We start from the raw sequence: 18,256 nt of genomic DNA on the forward strand, positions 1-18,256 counted from the left end.
CCTTGGCTTCATCTCACAAATCCTAGATAACGATTATTTTTATTTGCAATTTATTGTTTGTTCCAATTTATAAAATAAGTCAATTAAAATTTTATATTTTGTTAGGTTAAGAATTGTTTAATCAAAACAATAAAAATGAATTTGAGTATTTATTCTTACCGAAAATAAAATAAACAATAAACAAGTATTTATGCGGATGAATGAAGATGTTGGAGCGATCATTTACCCACTATTCAAACGAGTCAAAAGACGAAGAAGTTGAAATTATCTTACTGACAGTTATACCTTCTATAAAGTTATGCTTATCGTCCGAAGTATTGTCAAAGATTGATATATGAGATATGAGATATCGATAATCATCTTCTCCATCTTCTCTCGTTATTTAATAGTTACAGAGTTACAGATTTAAACATGCAATTATTATCATGGTCATATTTCAAAATTTGACATTCTAATTTGATTCGTATAAATTTCTTTCTTACCTCATTCAATCTTGATCTAACATGTGGTCAAGATTTGAAATAGTTACGAAAATTACTGCACAAAGATTCCAACAAAAAATTGGTAAATTTCAATTCATGTGTACTAGATTTTCATCTAGAAAATAGTTATGTATTCTTTCATTTTGAAATAAGGTACAAATTCCTAAATTTCGGTTTATTATTAATAAATGTTTTTCCTATGTTAATATTGTCACATACTATAATTTATTTTTTGGGTACTAAGACGAGGGTCATGAAAACAATCTCCCTACTCATACAGGATATCGGCGTACATGTTTACGTATATTTTGCCTTCCTAAGACCCTAAACCCTCCTCTAAGTGAGATATACAGGATATTTTTTGTTTGGTTTGATTTATTTTTACCAAAATAAAGACTAGCGACAAAATACAATTTTAATTTATTTATACAAAAGACGATTTTATAAATAAAAATAATTATATACGATTTAATTCAAACTCCATCGCACGGAATAACTTTTTTTTCTTTCAGAAACACGTAAAGACAAGTAGCATTAGTTTGCTTTTGGTTATAATCATTTTTTACAAATATTCTCAGGAAAAGTAATATTATACTTTTAAAAGAAATATTTTTTTGGTGATTTTTTTAAAAAAAAATAAAAATAAGGGAAAAGCAAGTTGCTAACATGCAACGACGTCGTTAGCATCCTGGTTTATGCCCTTTTGTTCTTGCCTCTCGGGGTTTAACGCTTTAGCTAGGCTAAGCCTTCTACTACTCTTCACTCCCGCCTCCAAAACTATAGATACACAATAATGGTATTATCAAACAAGAAACTCAAGCAGAAAATTAGAGCTCAATTAACAAATTCATTTATATCCTCATCTCAAAACACCAAACAATCATTCAAATCACTTCTTGACTCACTCACTCAAAAACCCAGATTGTCAAAACGAGATAAACGCAGAGTTGTGACTTCTACTGATGCTCAAGCTGAAAATCAAGAAAATCAAGAAAATGGGCTGGGCTTAGATGGTGGGAAGAAGAGGAAAAGAGAGGAAAAATTGGGTCTTGATGGGTTGGAAAATCAAGAAAATAGGTTGGGCTCAAAGGGTGTCAAAAAGGGGAAAATAGAGAAAAAATTAGGTCTTGATGGGTTAGAAAATCAAGAAAATGGGTTGGGCTTAGATGGTGTGAAAGTGGAAAAATTGGGTCTTGATGGGTTAGAAAATGGTGTGAAGAAGGTGAAGAAGAAGAAGAGAAGAGAGGAAAAAGTGGTTCTTGATGGGTTGGAAAATGGTGGGAAGGAGAAAAAAGGGGAGGGTGAGGAGAAAGTGAAGAGTAAGATGAAGAAGAAAAAGAAGAAGGGGAAGAAGAAGAAGAGTGATGGGGTTGAGAAGAAGGGTGTGGAGGTTGCACCGAAAGACAGGGTAGCTGAGGTGATTAAGGTTAATGATAGGTATGTATAATTTTTGATATTATTTTTTTTGTAGATTTTTGTGTATTTGTTTGTGATTTTGTTGTATTTAAGTGTTGCTGTGTTGGTACGTGTAAATATTGCGAACTGATGATCTATTTTAGCAAGGATGATGACCCATTTATAGGTTTTTAATTTGATATCAACGTTGTTCCTTTTGCTGTGCCTTTTTGTTATGAAGGTTTTGTTTGTGAAAGGTAATTAATTTGTTTTGTTGAGGTTTGGCTTTAAAGTTTATAGCTTTAAGAATGTTAAGGTTTGTAGTTGTTCTTAGGGTTAGTCTTATTAGTTTTGATAATTTTTAAGGATTTTAATTGTAGGATAAGTTTGGGTTGGGTTTATTGGCAAGACAATATGGTTGATTTCTTAACCAAAGGAGTAAATTGAACCAAGAGGCCGAAGCAACTAGATGCTGACATGGCTTAGGGTAAAATGACAGCAAGAGGATTTGAAGTAATACACGCTAAAATCATAATTAACGTGGTTCACTAATAGAATAGGTATGCCATGGGCAATAAACATACAATCCTTAGCTCACCAAAGCATATGAGAAAATGCAATTATGCATAGTTCCTTTCTTTCATTATGCCTCAGAACACCTGATTAACCTACATTATGCCGCAGCACACCTGATTAACCTAAGGCAGTTTGTGTACTTATAGGTCTTATTGTCTGTGCAGACTAATATTTATTTCATCCCTAATCAACTCAGCAAGTTTAATAGATAAAGTCAGAAAAGAATGGATAAGTAAATATTAGTTTATTACTGTTTAAGAATTATCCTCATCTTACTTTACATACTGTATGTTATTTCAATAAATTTTAATGGATATGGCTGCTAATTATGTTAAAGATGCTCATGTTTGATTATCTTTTGCTTGCAGTCAAGAAAATTCAGATGTTTCTACCAAAGTTTATGTTGGAGGCATTCCGTACTACTCAAACGAGGAGGATATACGTAGTTTCTTTGAAAGTTGTGGCACCATTACTGAAGTTGATTGTCTGAGGTTTCCTGATACCGGAAAGTTTAGGGGGATTGCTTTCATCAGTTTCAAGGTATGTTTTAGATGGTTTTTCATCTTAACTAGTTATGACCCTCTAAAATCATGTTTAGAGTGCTTATGCCGTTAACCTAAAAGTTTAGTATTACACGATGGAACTTGTATACTACATTACTGGGCTGGTCGCTTCTTTGGTGAATGTTTCCACCCTACCATAGAAAACTGGTAGAATTAACAGGAAAGGAAGAATAGATTAATCATCACATGAACCTGTATATCACGTGTCATTACAAAAATCATCCTCTCGTAAGTTACAGACTTGAATTGTAGGATATAAGTAAGCTTTCTGTTTTCACATGCTATATCATCATGTGTTTTTTTACAGTCACATTGACCCAATAATATTTTAAGCAGAATTGCTTTGATCATAATTTGTAATCTGTTTGGTGGAATGTGATTCCATTTGACTCTCTCTCTGGTTGGGGGTAATCCTTTACTTGATCCTTTCCAAATTCAAAGTCTGTGGTAATTGGGTCAATATTGTATGATGGTATTCTTGAAGCATCGTTAACAGACTCCTTATTTTGGATCTATAAGTTATAATAATTTGAACAAATGTTAAAATGTTACTCCAAGAGGCTCTTAGTGCCTATTCAAATCACTAAGACTCTTCACTCCTCATTTTTAAGGAGCCTCCCACTTCTAAGTTATTTTTAAATAATAAATTAGTAAAGACAATTTCTTTCGCTCTCCACTTTGTATTGTAGTCTTAATCATTAAAATTAAGGAATGTGAGAAGTATTGCTATAGATGGACGCACTTATCTATGTGAATTAAGAGTCTCCAAGAGATGATTCAACACATCTATAGTAATCAGATCAATGTGCTTTTTTATCCTTGCTCTGTGAAATGTTTTAGACTTGTACCAAATGAGAGGACCTTGCTTTGGTAGTCTATTTATTTGTCTTACTATTGAACACGAAATTTGCACCTGAATTCTTGAGATAAAAGATGTGTGCAACCAGAGGGGATGTAGTGGCTGTTGTATAGAAATCGTGTTCAAGTATTTAGAGCCCGTAGATTTATGCCTTGCGCATAACATTCTGTTGTTTTGCAGACTGAAGCAGCAGCAAAAAGAGCTTTGGCTCTTGATGGGGCTGACATGTAAGATTTTGCATATCATCAATTTTCATTCTTGTGCCCCCATATTACTTGGCACCTCACCGCATTAGTTTTTCGCAGGGGTGGACTTTTTCTGAAAATTCAGCCTTGCAAGACAACTATAGAGAAAAAAGTGTCTGATTTTTCGCCTGCAATTGTGGAGGGTTATAATAGGATATATGTTGGGAATTTGTCATGGGATATAACTGAGGAAGATTTGAAAAGTTTTTTCGCAGACTTCAAAGTATCATCAATTCGATTTGGTGAAGACAAGGAAACAAAAGAATTCCGAGGTTACGCTCATGTAGATTTTACTGATAGCCTCTACGTAACCATGGCATTGAAGTTGGATCAAAAGATTCTTTGTGGAAGACCTGTGAGAATAAGATGTGCAGTTCCTGCAAAGAAGGCAGATCCAAGTGCTATAGTTGTTCCCAATGCTAAAGTTGTTCCAACCATTAGGATTGAAGAAAATCTTGAAGTAAAATCTGAGAATGTGGACACAAATGCTGTTAGTGGTAAGCTAAAGCGGAGAACATGCTACGAGTGCGGTGAAAAGGGCCATCTTACTTTATCTTGTCCAAAGAAACAAGCTGCTGAGTTAATCCAATCTCTGCCAACCAGTAATGAAGTGAAAACTGATACTGTTGACATGAGTGCTGTCAGTGGAAAGATAAGGCGGAGAACATGCTATGAGTGCGGTGAGAAAGGTCATCTTACTTCATCTTGTCCAAAGAAACAAGCTGCTGATGCAATCCAATCTCTGTCATCCATTAAAAATGATGATAATTTTAAAGCAAGTACTCCTAATGTTGAGGTCATTCCTGATAATGTTGAAATTATTACAGTCCCCAGGAAGATAGCGCAGACATGCTATGAGTGTGGTGACAGGGGCCATCTTTCTTCATCTTGTCCGAATAAACAATATGTTGATCCAACAATATATGTGCCAACCAATATGAATGTTGATACTGTTGGAGCATATTCTAATAGTAACGAGGTAGGTACTGTTAGCGGGAAGATAAGGAGGAGAACATGCTACGAGTGTGGGGAAAAGGGCCATCTAAGTTCTCAGTGCCCGAAGAAACAACCTGCCGACTCTTTGAAATCTTTGCCAGATAATAAGAATGCCTATAATGTTGAAGCAAGTACCAATGATGCCCCAGTTAAAAGAAACATTACCGAAGCAAGTGCTTACAGTGCCCCAGTTAAAAGAAGTATTGCTGAAGCAAGTGCTTACAGTGCCCCAGCTAAAAGAAATAATGTCGAGGTTAGCAGTGTTAGTAGTGTTGGGGCTAATAATGGTAGTGTTGATGCTAGTACTGTTAGCGGAAAGATAAGGCGGAGAACATGCTACGAGTGTGGCGAGAAGGGTCATCTTTCTTCAGCTTGTCCAAAGAAACAAGCCACTGATTCAATGGTTCCTTTGCAAGTTAATTAGAACCTTTGTTGTCCAGTTAAAACAAGGTGATATCATATAATATTGTTTTGATTCATTTGACATCTTCCAGAGTATAAACTGCCATGCATGGGTTGTATCATGTTAATGTACACCAATAGTTTTATCTGGTACAATAGTAGACTTGTTACTTTTTTGATTAGTGATTCATATTTGGGAAGAATTTTTATTTCAATTATTGATAATTGATGCTATATTGCTGAACTTGCTTATCAGCTTTTGCTGGGTATAAATAAACAGCTGATGATAATTTATTATACCATTCAGAACAATTTTAACCTACTTTTTACTTTATTATACCATTCGGACATACTTTTTACTTTATATATACGTTTAAAATCAAATAATTCCTTTCAAGTCATATTTTAAAATATAAATGTGCTTAAACAATTTTTTTTACAACAAATTCAACAACATAATATAACTACTTGTCGTATTCAAGTAATTTACAGGAAATATGAAATTTAAAACACACAAATTAGAATATTTAATCTTATAATTTTTATTAAGCAGTAGTAGTTACTTTAAAATATTTTTCGAACTGTTTACGTAATTGTAATAAATAATATCTACTTCTAACCTTTCACAGAAGGTAACATATGAATTTTTGTACTTTTTCCAAAATAGTCAAATTGAATTAAATATCCCAAAATATAAAATGTACAATAAATCATGAATGATATAAAAAAAGACTAATTTTGGAAATATATAATATATACATATAAGATAAAGAAAGTAAATACAATATTATAATTTATATTAAACATATAAAAGCACCTTGGCACTTGCTCAGGCACCGATATACCAAGAACCTTCACGTCTTACGGGTTGTATCTCACCACCACTGCAAAGCCTTATATACACACAATTTCCCCCCCTCCAACCAAAAATTCCGGTGTGTTGGCTACAGGTTTTTTATAAGTATATAGAGTGGGTTTTCTTGGAGTGTGCGGATGGGACCCATTAGAGGGTTGAAGAGAAAGGAGAGAGCAGACAAAGATGATATTAAGGAGGAGGTTCAAGACAATGGTGGCCCTTCTCTCACTTGTCAACCATCTCAACCTCACTCCTTTGATTGGTGGGACCATTTCTCCAAGAGACTTACCGGTATGTTTGTGTTTCTCTTATGTTTTAAAATACTTCATTCACTCCTACGACTAAATCACCATTACTATCGTGTGAGATACCTTAGATTAGATCACAATCTTAGTGTGAAGATGACTTCTCGGACTTAGCAGTATCTCCCTCGTTCCCTTTATATGACTCTTCAGTATTGAGCACTATTCCTCCCCTTCCTATAAGGGGTGAGTTCTAATCTTTTTACACGAAAAAGACAATATCAATAGTGAACAACAAACAAATATAAGTTTTCCTTGTTTGAAAACCTTGTAATAAAAGCTTAAGGTATTTGGTAATGTGAAAGAGTATAAGATCATGATCGGATACCTTAAGATTTTATGGCGACCGGTTAACATAGCTCGGTTTAGGGAGGGACCGGGGTTCGAGTATTTCTACTTCTACCCCCATTTATTTAATTTAAATATTTGTTATTGGTATTGGTTATATTTGTTGTTGTCGGTTTGGGGCATTCCTTTGACATCTTAAGGTTTTACGGCGACCTGTTATGAATGGGTAAATTTGTATATCTTACTTGTTAATATTCCTAGCTTGAAAATCTCTCGTAATCAGAAAGGGAACCATGAAGGTCGTTTTTTTGTGGCAATATATAAATTCAGTCCAAAATATTTTGGGACTTTGAGAAATGCGTGATATAATGATGTGTATATGTTAAGACAATCTCGCATGAAGCCCCAATTTAGAATTGAAGAGTGAATTACCGTACATCCATCTTACGCAATATTTCACTTCATAATTTAGATATAGGTGTACTTGATCAAAGAAAAAGTGTATGCACTTTTTTTGAACATGTTGAATTTTACTTAAACATGTATAACCTTATTTAACATAATTTAATACACTAGGTTGAACCTGCTTTTATATGCGTTGATCTCTAGTTTATCTGCAAAAAAGCAATTGCTATTGTTTGTGCAACTTATCTACAAAAGTACTACTCCCAGTCTCTCCCTGTCCCTTTTATTTGTTTATGTTTTTGAAAAAGTTTAGGACACGCATTTTAAGATGCATGTAAAGCATAGTTTTATAACTTGTTTCTAAAATATTTTTTTTTGTGAATAAAAGTATAAACATTTTATTTTTATTCAAAAAGTATAAAATTGTAAAACAGAATTATATTAAATACGCATCTTAAAAGGCGTGCCAGACACTCTCTCCGATATGTAAACAAATGAGTGGACGCAAGGAATACCTAGTTTCTAAGTGTTCATTTATAAAAGATTATATTTAACTGGCCTATTTATACATTTTCTTAAAATTTTGTTACACCATGTTTACTTGGAGCAAATTAACTCATTTTGCTAAATGTGGTTAAAATGCATAATACATAACAACCAAATTAATTACCAACTCTCCCAAAAATTTAAGATATTCTCTAGGTGACTTGTTATTTGTATCATGCTAATGGGTGAATATAGATTTTCTAATTTGGAACTTTGATATCATATTTGATTATAATTCTATTAAGACCCTAGGCACACGTAGAAGTCATTGAGCGGATTTTAATGTGTGTATATATTTATGTTATATATATGGGTGGCAATCCATGGACGGTTCCTTTTATAGAGGTCCATAGAGAACCATTATTTAAAAATATAAAATACACATATTTATTTAATTTTCATTATATATAGTTACAAATTTTAATTATCAAATCAAAAACAAAGTTGTACAATTTTTTTATTTAAAAATTATTGCAATAGTTCGTAGTGGTTCTATAGTGGAATCACAATTGTCCACAGTAGAAATAAATGCAAAATCATTTTTTTAATTGAAGTGTTGAACTTTTTATAAAATTCAAGTATAATTATTATTCGACATTAGTATCGAATTTTATTTTTTTATTTGTGATGTGATTCTATAATAAAATGAAAGGGTTTTCCAAGGGCCTCTATATAAGAGGGTTCTCTGGAAGGTTGGCCTATATATATAATTGTTGATAATAATTTAAAGTTGATTTGAATTTATTTTTTTTCCTAAAAATCTAAATTTTATTTTTTAGCCGTTTTATTAAGATTAATTTCAAATAATTTAGACCAATGGATTAATTTAAAACATATTCCTATATATTCCATTTTCGTTGTGATTGTTGGCTGTTATATAGGTTTTTTTTAACTTGCATTTGCATTTTTATGCAAGAAGATAATTAAAAGATTTATGTCTATTGCCATTATTGCTTTTTAGTATTTTTAGTTTTTAAATTAAAATCTTTACAACACCAACTAAGGTATAAATAGATTCAATTATTTACCTTAAGTTATATGTTGGTTTTTTTGAGAAAAAAAACAAAGCCATGGTTTTCAACCACACAAATCTTTCTATTATTTTAATAGCCAAAATTACCAACTTCGGGCTATGTGAAAGCATATTTGAGCTGTTTAGGGGTTGAATCTGAGGGGGAGATACAACATCTTGAAAACAATCTCAAACTTGATCAAATTAGCGCTCATTAGGGTAAATTAACAAAAGCTTAAAGAGCTTAATCTAAAATACATCTTGATGTCTCATAATCAATTTTCAAAACAATCATGACTTGTGAAACATGAAAGTGGCTTGAGAACTGAAATTACCTATATAACAATATTATAAAGAACAATGAAGATGCAAGTCTTCAATTCTAAATAAGGGACTCTGAAACTCTATGCGTGGAAAAGAAAGACACGATACATGAGTATATGACAGGTTGATGACAGAATTTTTAGAGAAATTGTTTGTGTCTGACCGAATGACTTGAGAAAAAGCTTTCATAAAATTAATAGATTTTGGTCGATTAGCTTTATCAAAGTAAAAACTGTTTTGTAAGACCAAGAACAAATAACAAAAATGAGTTATGGGGAAATCAAAGTTGTGGTTGAAGGAGCTCATTCAGTGAAACATTAAAAAATAACATGAAGGTTGTATATTCTGATCATTGCAAGAAGCATGGTAATAAAGAAAATGATTGCTGGTTTAAAAAGACCTCAATGTTGCAAGTGCAAGAACTTTGGACATGCAAAAGTAACTGTGGAAATAAGATTTAAGAAAGTGTCAATTTGGCACATGTTGCTGATTAAGAGAATTGTTGTTTCAATGTTGAAGAGAAGTTCTCCAATAGCTAAAGTTGGGGGAAGTGCTTCAGCAAATTACTTTAGCAAAATTGCACCAGAATGTAATTTTTGGCGGGTCATACTCCAAGTAAAAGGGCGATGATGACTTCCGTTTTAAAAAAAATATTCAAACTTAAAAGAAGAGCGATTATTAAGAATATTTGAATGTTGAATTTAATAGATATCGATTGTTCCTAAATCTCTCTTTTATTAGTCAGTGTTAGTGGTATTAGTAGGCTTATTTTCATAAATTAGGATAATATCTTGTATACTTAAATATCCTATCTCTGTTTTAAAACAAGATCTTATATTAATAACACTGCTGATTTTTTGAATTTCAAGTTCTTTATTAAAAGCTATAAACAGCAACAATAAGCTTTGTTTAGATTATACGATTTTACTCTGTTCTAGTGTTTTGGCGAAGTTGCTCCTGATTGTGTAAATTGCAGTTAGGGTGTGTTTGAAATCTCTGTTTCTAGAAATTTGATGGGCTATCTTTGCTATTGATAATCTTTTCTTGTAGGAGGCAGTGTTAATTTTGTTATAATCTGTTAGTCCTTTCTATATTTACGATGGGTGGCTTCTGATTTGTGACAATTATTAATTGAAACTTTGACAGACACAGTAAATAGGAAAGACATGTAGTACTAATCTCAGCACTATCAAAGTGATATAACAATATATCACATTCTTGTGCATAGTATCTGCAATTCGGCCAACTCATCAGGAAGTCTATGTTGAGGGAGTAGAGTTTTAAATTTTTAACCTGATATTTCCACGTCACTGAAAATACAGCATCGACTAATGTCTACTTCCTGTGGTATTTCAGGGTCATTGTCCGAATCAAAGGATTCAGCTAATTTTGAATTAATTTTCAAGATATCGAGAAGGACGTTTAAGTACATTTGTTCACTTGTGAAGGATTTTATGATGGCAAAGTTTTCAAGTTTCACTGATATTAATGGACAACCTTTATGTCTTGAGGACCAAGTAGCAGTTGCTTTGAGAAGGTTGAGTTCTGGCGAATCATTATTAATTGTTGGTGACTCCCTTCACGTACACAAAGCAATCGTTCGTAAAATAACCTGGAAGTTTGTGGAAGCTATGGAAGAAGCAGGAATCCACCATATCCAGTGGCCTTCTACAGAAACAAAGATGGCAGAGGTGAAGTCAAAGTTTGAGAAAATTCGAGGACTCCCAAATTGTTGTGGTGCCATTGACACCACACACATCAAAATGTGTCTACCCAGTAGTAAGAACAAATCAAATGTGGTCTGGTATGACAATGAGAAGCACCACAGTATGATCCTACAGGCAATTGTGGACACTGATATGAGATTCCTTGATATTGTCACTGGGTGGCCAGGAAGTTTAAGCGACTCCACTGCATTCAAAAGCTCAAGTTTCTTTAAACTTTGCAATGAAGGAAAGAGACTAAATGGGGAAAGGATGAAACTTCCAGAAGAAACAGAGCTAAAAGAATATATAATTGGGGATATAGGATTCCCCTTGTTACCGTGGCTCTTGACTCCTTACAGAGGAAGTAATCTTTCTGAATATAAGGTTAGCTTTAATAGGAGGCACACTTCTACACATGTGGTGGCACAAAAGGCATTATCACGGTTGAAGGAGACATGGAAGATTATTGATGGAGAGATGTGGAGACCTGATAAAAATAGGTTGCCAAGAATCATTTTTGTTTGCTGCCTATTGCATAATATAACAATCGATTTGGATGATGAGGTGCAAAAAGAAATCCTTTTCACTTATGATAATGACTCCGAATATAAGCAGCAAATTTGTGATGCTGTTGATAAGGCTGGCGCTGGTATGAGACGGAAGTTAGCTCTTTATCTCTCAGGAAGGTTGCTACCATAGTAGCATGCCATCTCTTTAGTAGTTTCTTCTTCGTTAAGTTAGTATATAGTTCTGTTACTGTTCAGATATCTCGATTCCTACACATGCGATGTTAAGTCTCTTTCATCATATCTCTGGCGAGTGCAATTAATTGAGATGTGTAGTAGTAGGACAAGAAGAATAGTAACGCGTGTGTATGTTTATCAAAGTGTCTTCTCAAATATTGGTTTAAAGGATTTTTCTTAATGAGCATGTCACTATGTATTACTGGTAAAACCTTTTTCTTGGAAGCTAAATTCACAGATTTTTTGTGTAGATTCCAAATTGGATCCCAAAATACATGAAATTGTGTGGGTTGTGTGCAGTCAATACAGATAGATAATATAGGAATTTTCAGTTACAACCTGCCGCATGCATTTACTTCCTGTAGCATCACTCATCATAATATGGTAGTATTAACCTTGCAAGTCGTTGCCATTTTTAGAGCATTATGATTATGGAAAAATTGTGTTCTTATGCACAATTCCATGATTAACACTAGCATCCAGCCAATTTCTTAATTAGAAGGTAAAGTGACCACATCTTTGTTGTGATCAGCCTCGAGAGTTGCTCATTATGCTTGTTATAGCATGTCTGTAGGAATAGACTTTAGTTATCTTAGTTTTTCGTATTTTTTAGGATCTGCACGTAGTTATCGAAATTTATTGTATGCTTTGAATTATTTTCAGCTTTGTTTGTATAACCGTGCATTTACTTTACTACCAAAACTACCCAGTTTCACATTTTACAGACATTTCGATAGTAAAATGTTTGGTCTATAGCAGCTATACCCAAAAAATATCGAACTAAAGTTTCTCAGAATTTGAATTTTGTATAGGCAATGCATATCAAATTTGCAGTTGCGATTTGTGAAGGATATGGTTTCATTTACTTGGCAATCTGTGAATGTTTTTGGTTTTATTCGTCAAATAATTTCCTCTGTTTTGACGATTTTTTTTTGCCAGGTAAACTCACGCACACCTAGTAGTCGAACCCTTGACCTCCGAAGAAGGGGGCAAGAACTCAACATCGCACTAACTTTTTGTTGGCGTTTTGGAGATTTTTAGATACTCGTAATTGAACATTTTAGAAACTTTTGTTCTGGTATTCTGCATTAATTGTTAAACTATAAATAATATAGTATTATTATCAGTCTCACTCATAATTGTACAATTTGGAAACTCTTGTTTTAGTATTCTACGTTATCTTCATTGTTTTGTACTAAAATTTCAACGCTAAAATAGAAAAGTCTAGCCAGCAGACATGTGTGGAAGAGTCGGGTTTGCCCTAACGTATCTTGCAATGTGCCTGTAGTGTTAGTTAAACATTACATGTGGTTAATTTGTTACACTTAGCCAATTTGATGATGATAACATAAGAAAAATATAACCACTGACTAGAAATTCTCACTGGAATATCACTTAACTCGAGTAGAAAAGGTGAAGAGTACATTGAATCTTGTCTGCGTCTGGAAGATAGTCAAGCTATATCTAAAAGATAGTCAAGTCATTCTCGAAAATCTTTTTCGAAGTAAGCCCCAGCTACTGTATTATGTCATGACTCATACCGGTTGAACCAGAATTTCAAAATACCCCCATAGCTGTTACTAAATAATGTTATCGTTTATTTTTGGACCATAGCCGAGACTCGTAATATAGTTTATATTAATTTTTACCTAAAAATCAAGGTTTCACAAAAAAAATTAACAAAATTTTGAACGTAATCGGAGTTTCGGCATAAGTTAAGTCCCCCTTAGTCTCGCTGACAACCCATCTGTTACAAATACATATATATATAACTGCGACGATAGATACAAACGTGAAGAATGCTCTAACATGTGCAACTTCTGCAATCTGGAACCAAGTAGCAGACCCTAACTAGTAGCTAATGTTAAATCTACTCTATCAGGAAAATCTCATGCTTAATCCTTCTGTCAAACAAAAAGAATTAACTTTTTTGGACAAAAATGTTCTTTATCCCATGCTAACATAGTACTATTTTGTTTAGGGTCCTGTAATTGTCAGAGATCAATTAACCAACAATCACTTTACTTGCCGTTGGATTAAGATTTAGCCGTCTAATTCTTGATTCAACGGCAAGAACAGTGAATGTTCATTAATTCATCCTGACAAACAGGAACCTTTTGTTTATATAAAACCTCGTAACAAAATTCTGATATAAGAAAAAATACCTGCAAAAAAAGAAAAAGAAAAAGAAAAAGAAGAGATCGATACTTAGTTTTTCAATCTTTATTCCTTCAACTTCACGGAAACTCCCCTATCTTGTCAAACCAAGGAAGAAAATTCTTCACCTTACCATATTAGCTCAGCCTATAAATAGCTTCACAATCCTTACCTTTAACTTCACAAACAAACCAATCAAGAAAGAAAATAAAAGGATATTTCATATAACCAGAAACAATGGCAAGCACTAGTATGAGGTGGTTATGGGGATTAGTTATTTTCTTGGGTATAGTGGGTATTAGGGGACAAGATGTTGGTTCCTTAATCAGCAAAGCTATGTTTGAAGATATGTTAAAGCATCGAAATGATGCTAATTGCCCGGCCAATGGCTTCTACACTTACGAAGCTTTTATTGATGCTACCAAGGCCTTTGGTGCTTTCGGAACCAGTGGTGACCCTGATACTCGAAAGAGAGAGATTGCCGCATTCCTTGCTCAAACCTCTCACGAGACCACAGGTAATCTCTACACACATTTCTCATATGTTGCATTGTCAGAAGCATGGGCGGAAAAGGAGGGCTAACCTAGCCTCTGCTAAACTGAAAATTTTAGTATGAATTTATAAAACCACGATTCTTAGTTAAAAATCAGTAGAAGTTCTATCTTAAGTCCCTGCTAAACTATAAATATTAACTATAATTTCTTTAAGCCCCGGCTATTTTGTGATCCTGATTCCGCCTGGTGAAATATATTATTTTACTTCTTTTTTTTTACTTAACTTTTTAATTTGTACTTTCAATAACAAAGGTGGATGGGCGAGTGCACCTGATGGACCATATGCATGGGGATACTGCTACAAAGAGGAACAAAACCCTCCATCAGATTACTGCTCCCCAAGTCAGGAATGGCCTTGCGCTCCAAATAAGAAATACTACGGCCGTGGTCCTATTCAGATCTCCTAGTATGTCACGTTCTAATTTTATATTTTTTCTCTACATTGGAAGAAATTATGTAATTTGAGCTTAATTTTATTATTGAAAAATGCAGCAACTATAACTATGGACCAGCGGGCAAGGCTATAGGATCTGATCTGCTAGGCAACCCTGATTTGGTGGCAAGTGACCCTGCTATTTCATTTAAGACTGCACTATGGTTCTGGATGACTCCACAGTCTCCCAAACCGTCGAGCCACGATGCTATCACTGGAGTATGGAAACCATCAGCAGCAGACTCAGCAGCTGGGAGAGTTCCGGGGTATGGAGTTGTAACAAACATTATCAATGGTGGAATTGAATGTGGTAAAGGATCTAATCCACAGGTTGAGGACAGGATTGGATTTTTTAGGAGATACTGCACCATTCTTGGAGTTAGCCCTGGTGACAACTTAGATTGTTACAACCAGAGGCCTTTTGCCTGATTTATGTGTAATATACTTAAAAAGATGCTTAATTGTGTGCAGAATAAACTTCATGTACTTCTGTACATGTTGCTCTATATAAGCAAATAAATAAACTCATGTATCCTTGATTAAATATGAGTACAATATTTCACGCTGATGAATAAAAGAAGTTTTAAGTATGCATTCTTAATGTTGTAGAGAATATGTGTCATGTTAATTATGCCTGTGTCGGGTAGAATGGAATAAGTAAAATCAATGGGGAGTAGTGGAGTTTGAAGGGAAGATATAGGGGGAAAAAAGGCGAAGTGTAAATTTTTGGTTACATAAATCGTGAAAAAAAATTATATGGGAAAGAATGGAGCATTCACGAACATTCGAAATGAGTTTACCTTGTAAAGAGACGAAGTTAGAAAAGAATAAAAACAATATATTAACATTTACACATGTTAAAACAAGTAAGTTTAAGAGTGTCTTAACAGATATCTTATAAATATTAATATAAAATATTATGTCCTAATAATTTAAGACAAAATTTTTGCACATCAAATCCAACAACATGTCTTATTTTTGTGCCTTATTATTAAAATAATAATATATTTAAATAATAATTGGAGGGAAATGAAAAAGATGACAAACAAATGATTTTCAAAAAAGCAGGGAAACAAATATTTTATTGATATAAAGTGTATAGGGCATGCAAAGTGGTGCTTTATAAATAAGGCACATCATGATGTCCTAATGTTTTAAGACATCACTATGACATTGTTCGAACACTCTATTATTCAAAATATCTCAAAATTTAGTTTAGGACAACAATTTTTGGCACACTTAGACCTGCTCTTAATGTATACTGATCGATGCACTGAACTAGAATGATTAGTTATATTATTGGGTTCTCTAGTATTTAATCAGTAATTAATGTTATTTAATTAAATTATATAGTTAGTGGGAATCGAAACTAAAATTATAGTGAAATTTAATATGTAAGACTAAATAAATTAATCTTTTATAATTATGTAGGAAAATCAAATCTGAGTTTAATGTGAAATTAATTATTAGATTATATAGCGATAACCAAAATTTGGTATTTTAGTACTATTTTATCGTTATTCAAATATTATGTTCTATGGTGTATTAAAACTGAAATTACGGTGAAACTAAATAAATAAATATTATATAACTATGTAGTTACGGGGAATCGAATTTGAGTTTGAACTGAAATTAATTAATTAGATTATGCAATGATATCTATTATTTAGAATTTTGGTACTTAAGTAACATTGTTCCAAAACAGTGTTTCCTTATTATTAAAGAGTTATACTTGGCTTTTAATAATATAACCCTATGTTATACTACTTTGGTAACCTCGTATTCCATCGAAATAGTGTTCCTTTATTAATAAAATAAAATATAAATTCTTATATTTTATTCTCGTTGATCACTATTATTTTTATTAATAGTTATATTACTAAATTAATTTGAATTTTTTGTAAATAATGTTATATTATCGACTTTCATTCTCGAAAATTAATGAACTTCTAGTAGATTACTTCATTATTATCATATTAATTACAAAAATTATGCCATATAATATTAACATACTTTGTATAAATTATTTTATATTCTCAATTTTCACTAATAGACTCCTAGTATATTTTATTCTTAAATTTTAGTTAATAGATTCATAGTGTATTATAATAATAATAATAATAATAATAATAATAATAATAATTATTATTATTATTATTACTATTATTATTATACTAATATAAGACTCATAATGTATTATTATTATTATTATTATTATTATTATTATTATTATTATTATTATTAGTGGCATCCTCGAGTATACATGGCATAACATTCTATTAAGAGAGGGTTTCGGATTTTAATAAATAGTATTAATATCATCATGGTCCCTACTAATGACCTTATAACGTTGAGGGATTTAACACATTTATCAATTTTTCACCATTTTCAAAATCTTAACTTCTCCTATCACCAGATTTTTATTCCCAGACGCCATTGAGACCGAGTTGAACTAAGATTAGGGTTAATTCATAGATTGAAGAGAGTTTTAAAGTGGAATCTTGGAAGGGAGGGGATCTTACTGCTAGGAGTGAAGTTCTTAAAGCTCGTTTGGTGGACATTCAATTCCAACTTGATTTAAATCCTTTTGATGATGATTTGAGGGAGGCTGAAACTAATATTTCTAGAGAATATAGAGCTAATAGATTGGAGAAGGAAAGACTTTTGAAGCAAAAGGCAGAGGTTCATTGGTTAAAAGTGGGAGATCGTAATACTAAATTTTTTCATAAAAGTCTTCAGGCTCGAAGATTAAAAAAATAAGTTCTAGAAATTGAAGATGATGATGGTTGTGTGATTCAGGGGAGGCAATGACAAATCATTTTGTTGAGTTTTATAAGGGGCTGTTGGGGAAGACGGACTTTTGTGATAAGTTTGTTGACTTGGAGGGTTATGCCAACAGAGTTGATTCTTTTGTTGCTTCTGATATGATTAGGGAGGTCTCAGTCGAGAAAATTAAGGGGGTCATTTTTTCTATGGGGAATGATAAAGCTTATGGCCAGATGGTTACTCTGCGTTGTTCTTTAAAAAAGCTTGGCCTGTTATTGGGGAAGATTTGTGTGAAGTTGTGCTTGAGTTCTTTAGAATAGGGAAATTGCTCAAGGAGGTTAATGCAACTTTAATTCCTAAAACTGATCATCCGACAGTGGTTGGTGAGTCCCGACCTATTGCTCTTTGTAATGTTCTTTATAAGTGTATTGCAAAAATTATTGCAAACCGGATAAAGGGTTGTTTGGGTGATCTGGTGGATAATACTCAAAATGCATTTGTTCCTGGTCGTCGGATCAATGATAATATTTTGTTAACCCAAGAAATTATGAAGAATTATCACAGGAAGGTGGGGTCTCCTAGGTGTGCGATTAAAGTTGAAATAAAGAAAGCCTATAATAATGTGTCCTGGGAATTTCTGATTGAT

At 33.0% G+C, this 18,256-nt stretch overlaps 3 protein-coding genes across 3 annotated transcripts; all 3 read left to right on the plus strand.

The window, feature by feature from the left end:
* The first annotated feature begins 1,196 nt into the window (after positions 1-1,196).
* LOC141692358 (phragmoplastin interacting protein 1) lies at positions 1,197-5,700 on the plus strand. The gene is made up of 4 exons (XM_074497165.1): positions 1,197-1,919; positions 2,822-2,993; positions 4,056-4,102; positions 4,181-5,700. The coding sequence occupies exons 1-4, from the start codon at positions 1,276-1,278 to the stop codon at positions 5,538-5,540; spliced, it is 2,223 nt and encodes a 740-aa protein (XP_074353266.1). The 5' UTR covers positions 1,197-1,275; the 3' UTR covers positions 5,541-5,700.
* Positions 5,701-6,346: 646 nt separating this feature from the next.
* On the plus strand, positions 6,347-11,921 carry LOC141693095 (protein ALP1-like). Its single transcript, XM_074498100.1, has 2 exons — positions 6,347-6,665; positions 10,608-11,921. Exons 1-2 carry the CDS (start codon positions 6,512-6,514, stop codon positions 11,654-11,656), a joined length of 1,203 nt encoding a protein of 400 aa, XP_074354201.1. The 5' UTR covers positions 6,347-6,511; the 3' UTR covers positions 11,657-11,921.
* Positions 11,922-14,028: 2,107 nt separating this feature from the next.
* LOC141693096 (basic endochitinase-like) lies at positions 14,029-15,427 on the plus strand. The gene is made up of 3 exons (XM_074498101.1): positions 14,029-14,374; positions 14,664-14,817; positions 14,904-15,427. The coding sequence occupies exons 1-3, from the start codon at positions 14,095-14,097 to the stop codon at positions 15,271-15,273; spliced, it is 804 nt and encodes a 267-aa protein (XP_074354202.1). The 5' UTR covers positions 14,029-14,094; the 3' UTR covers positions 15,274-15,427.
* Positions 15,428-18,256: the final 2,829 nt, after the last annotated feature.

This window comes from Apium graveolens, chromosome 10 (genome assembly GCF_009905375.1).
Source record: "Apium graveolens cultivar Ventura chromosome 10, ASM990537v1, whole genome shotgun sequence".
In the NCBI taxonomy this organism is placed as follows: Eukaryota; Viridiplantae; Streptophyta; class Magnoliopsida; order Apiales; family Apiaceae; genus Apium; species Apium graveolens.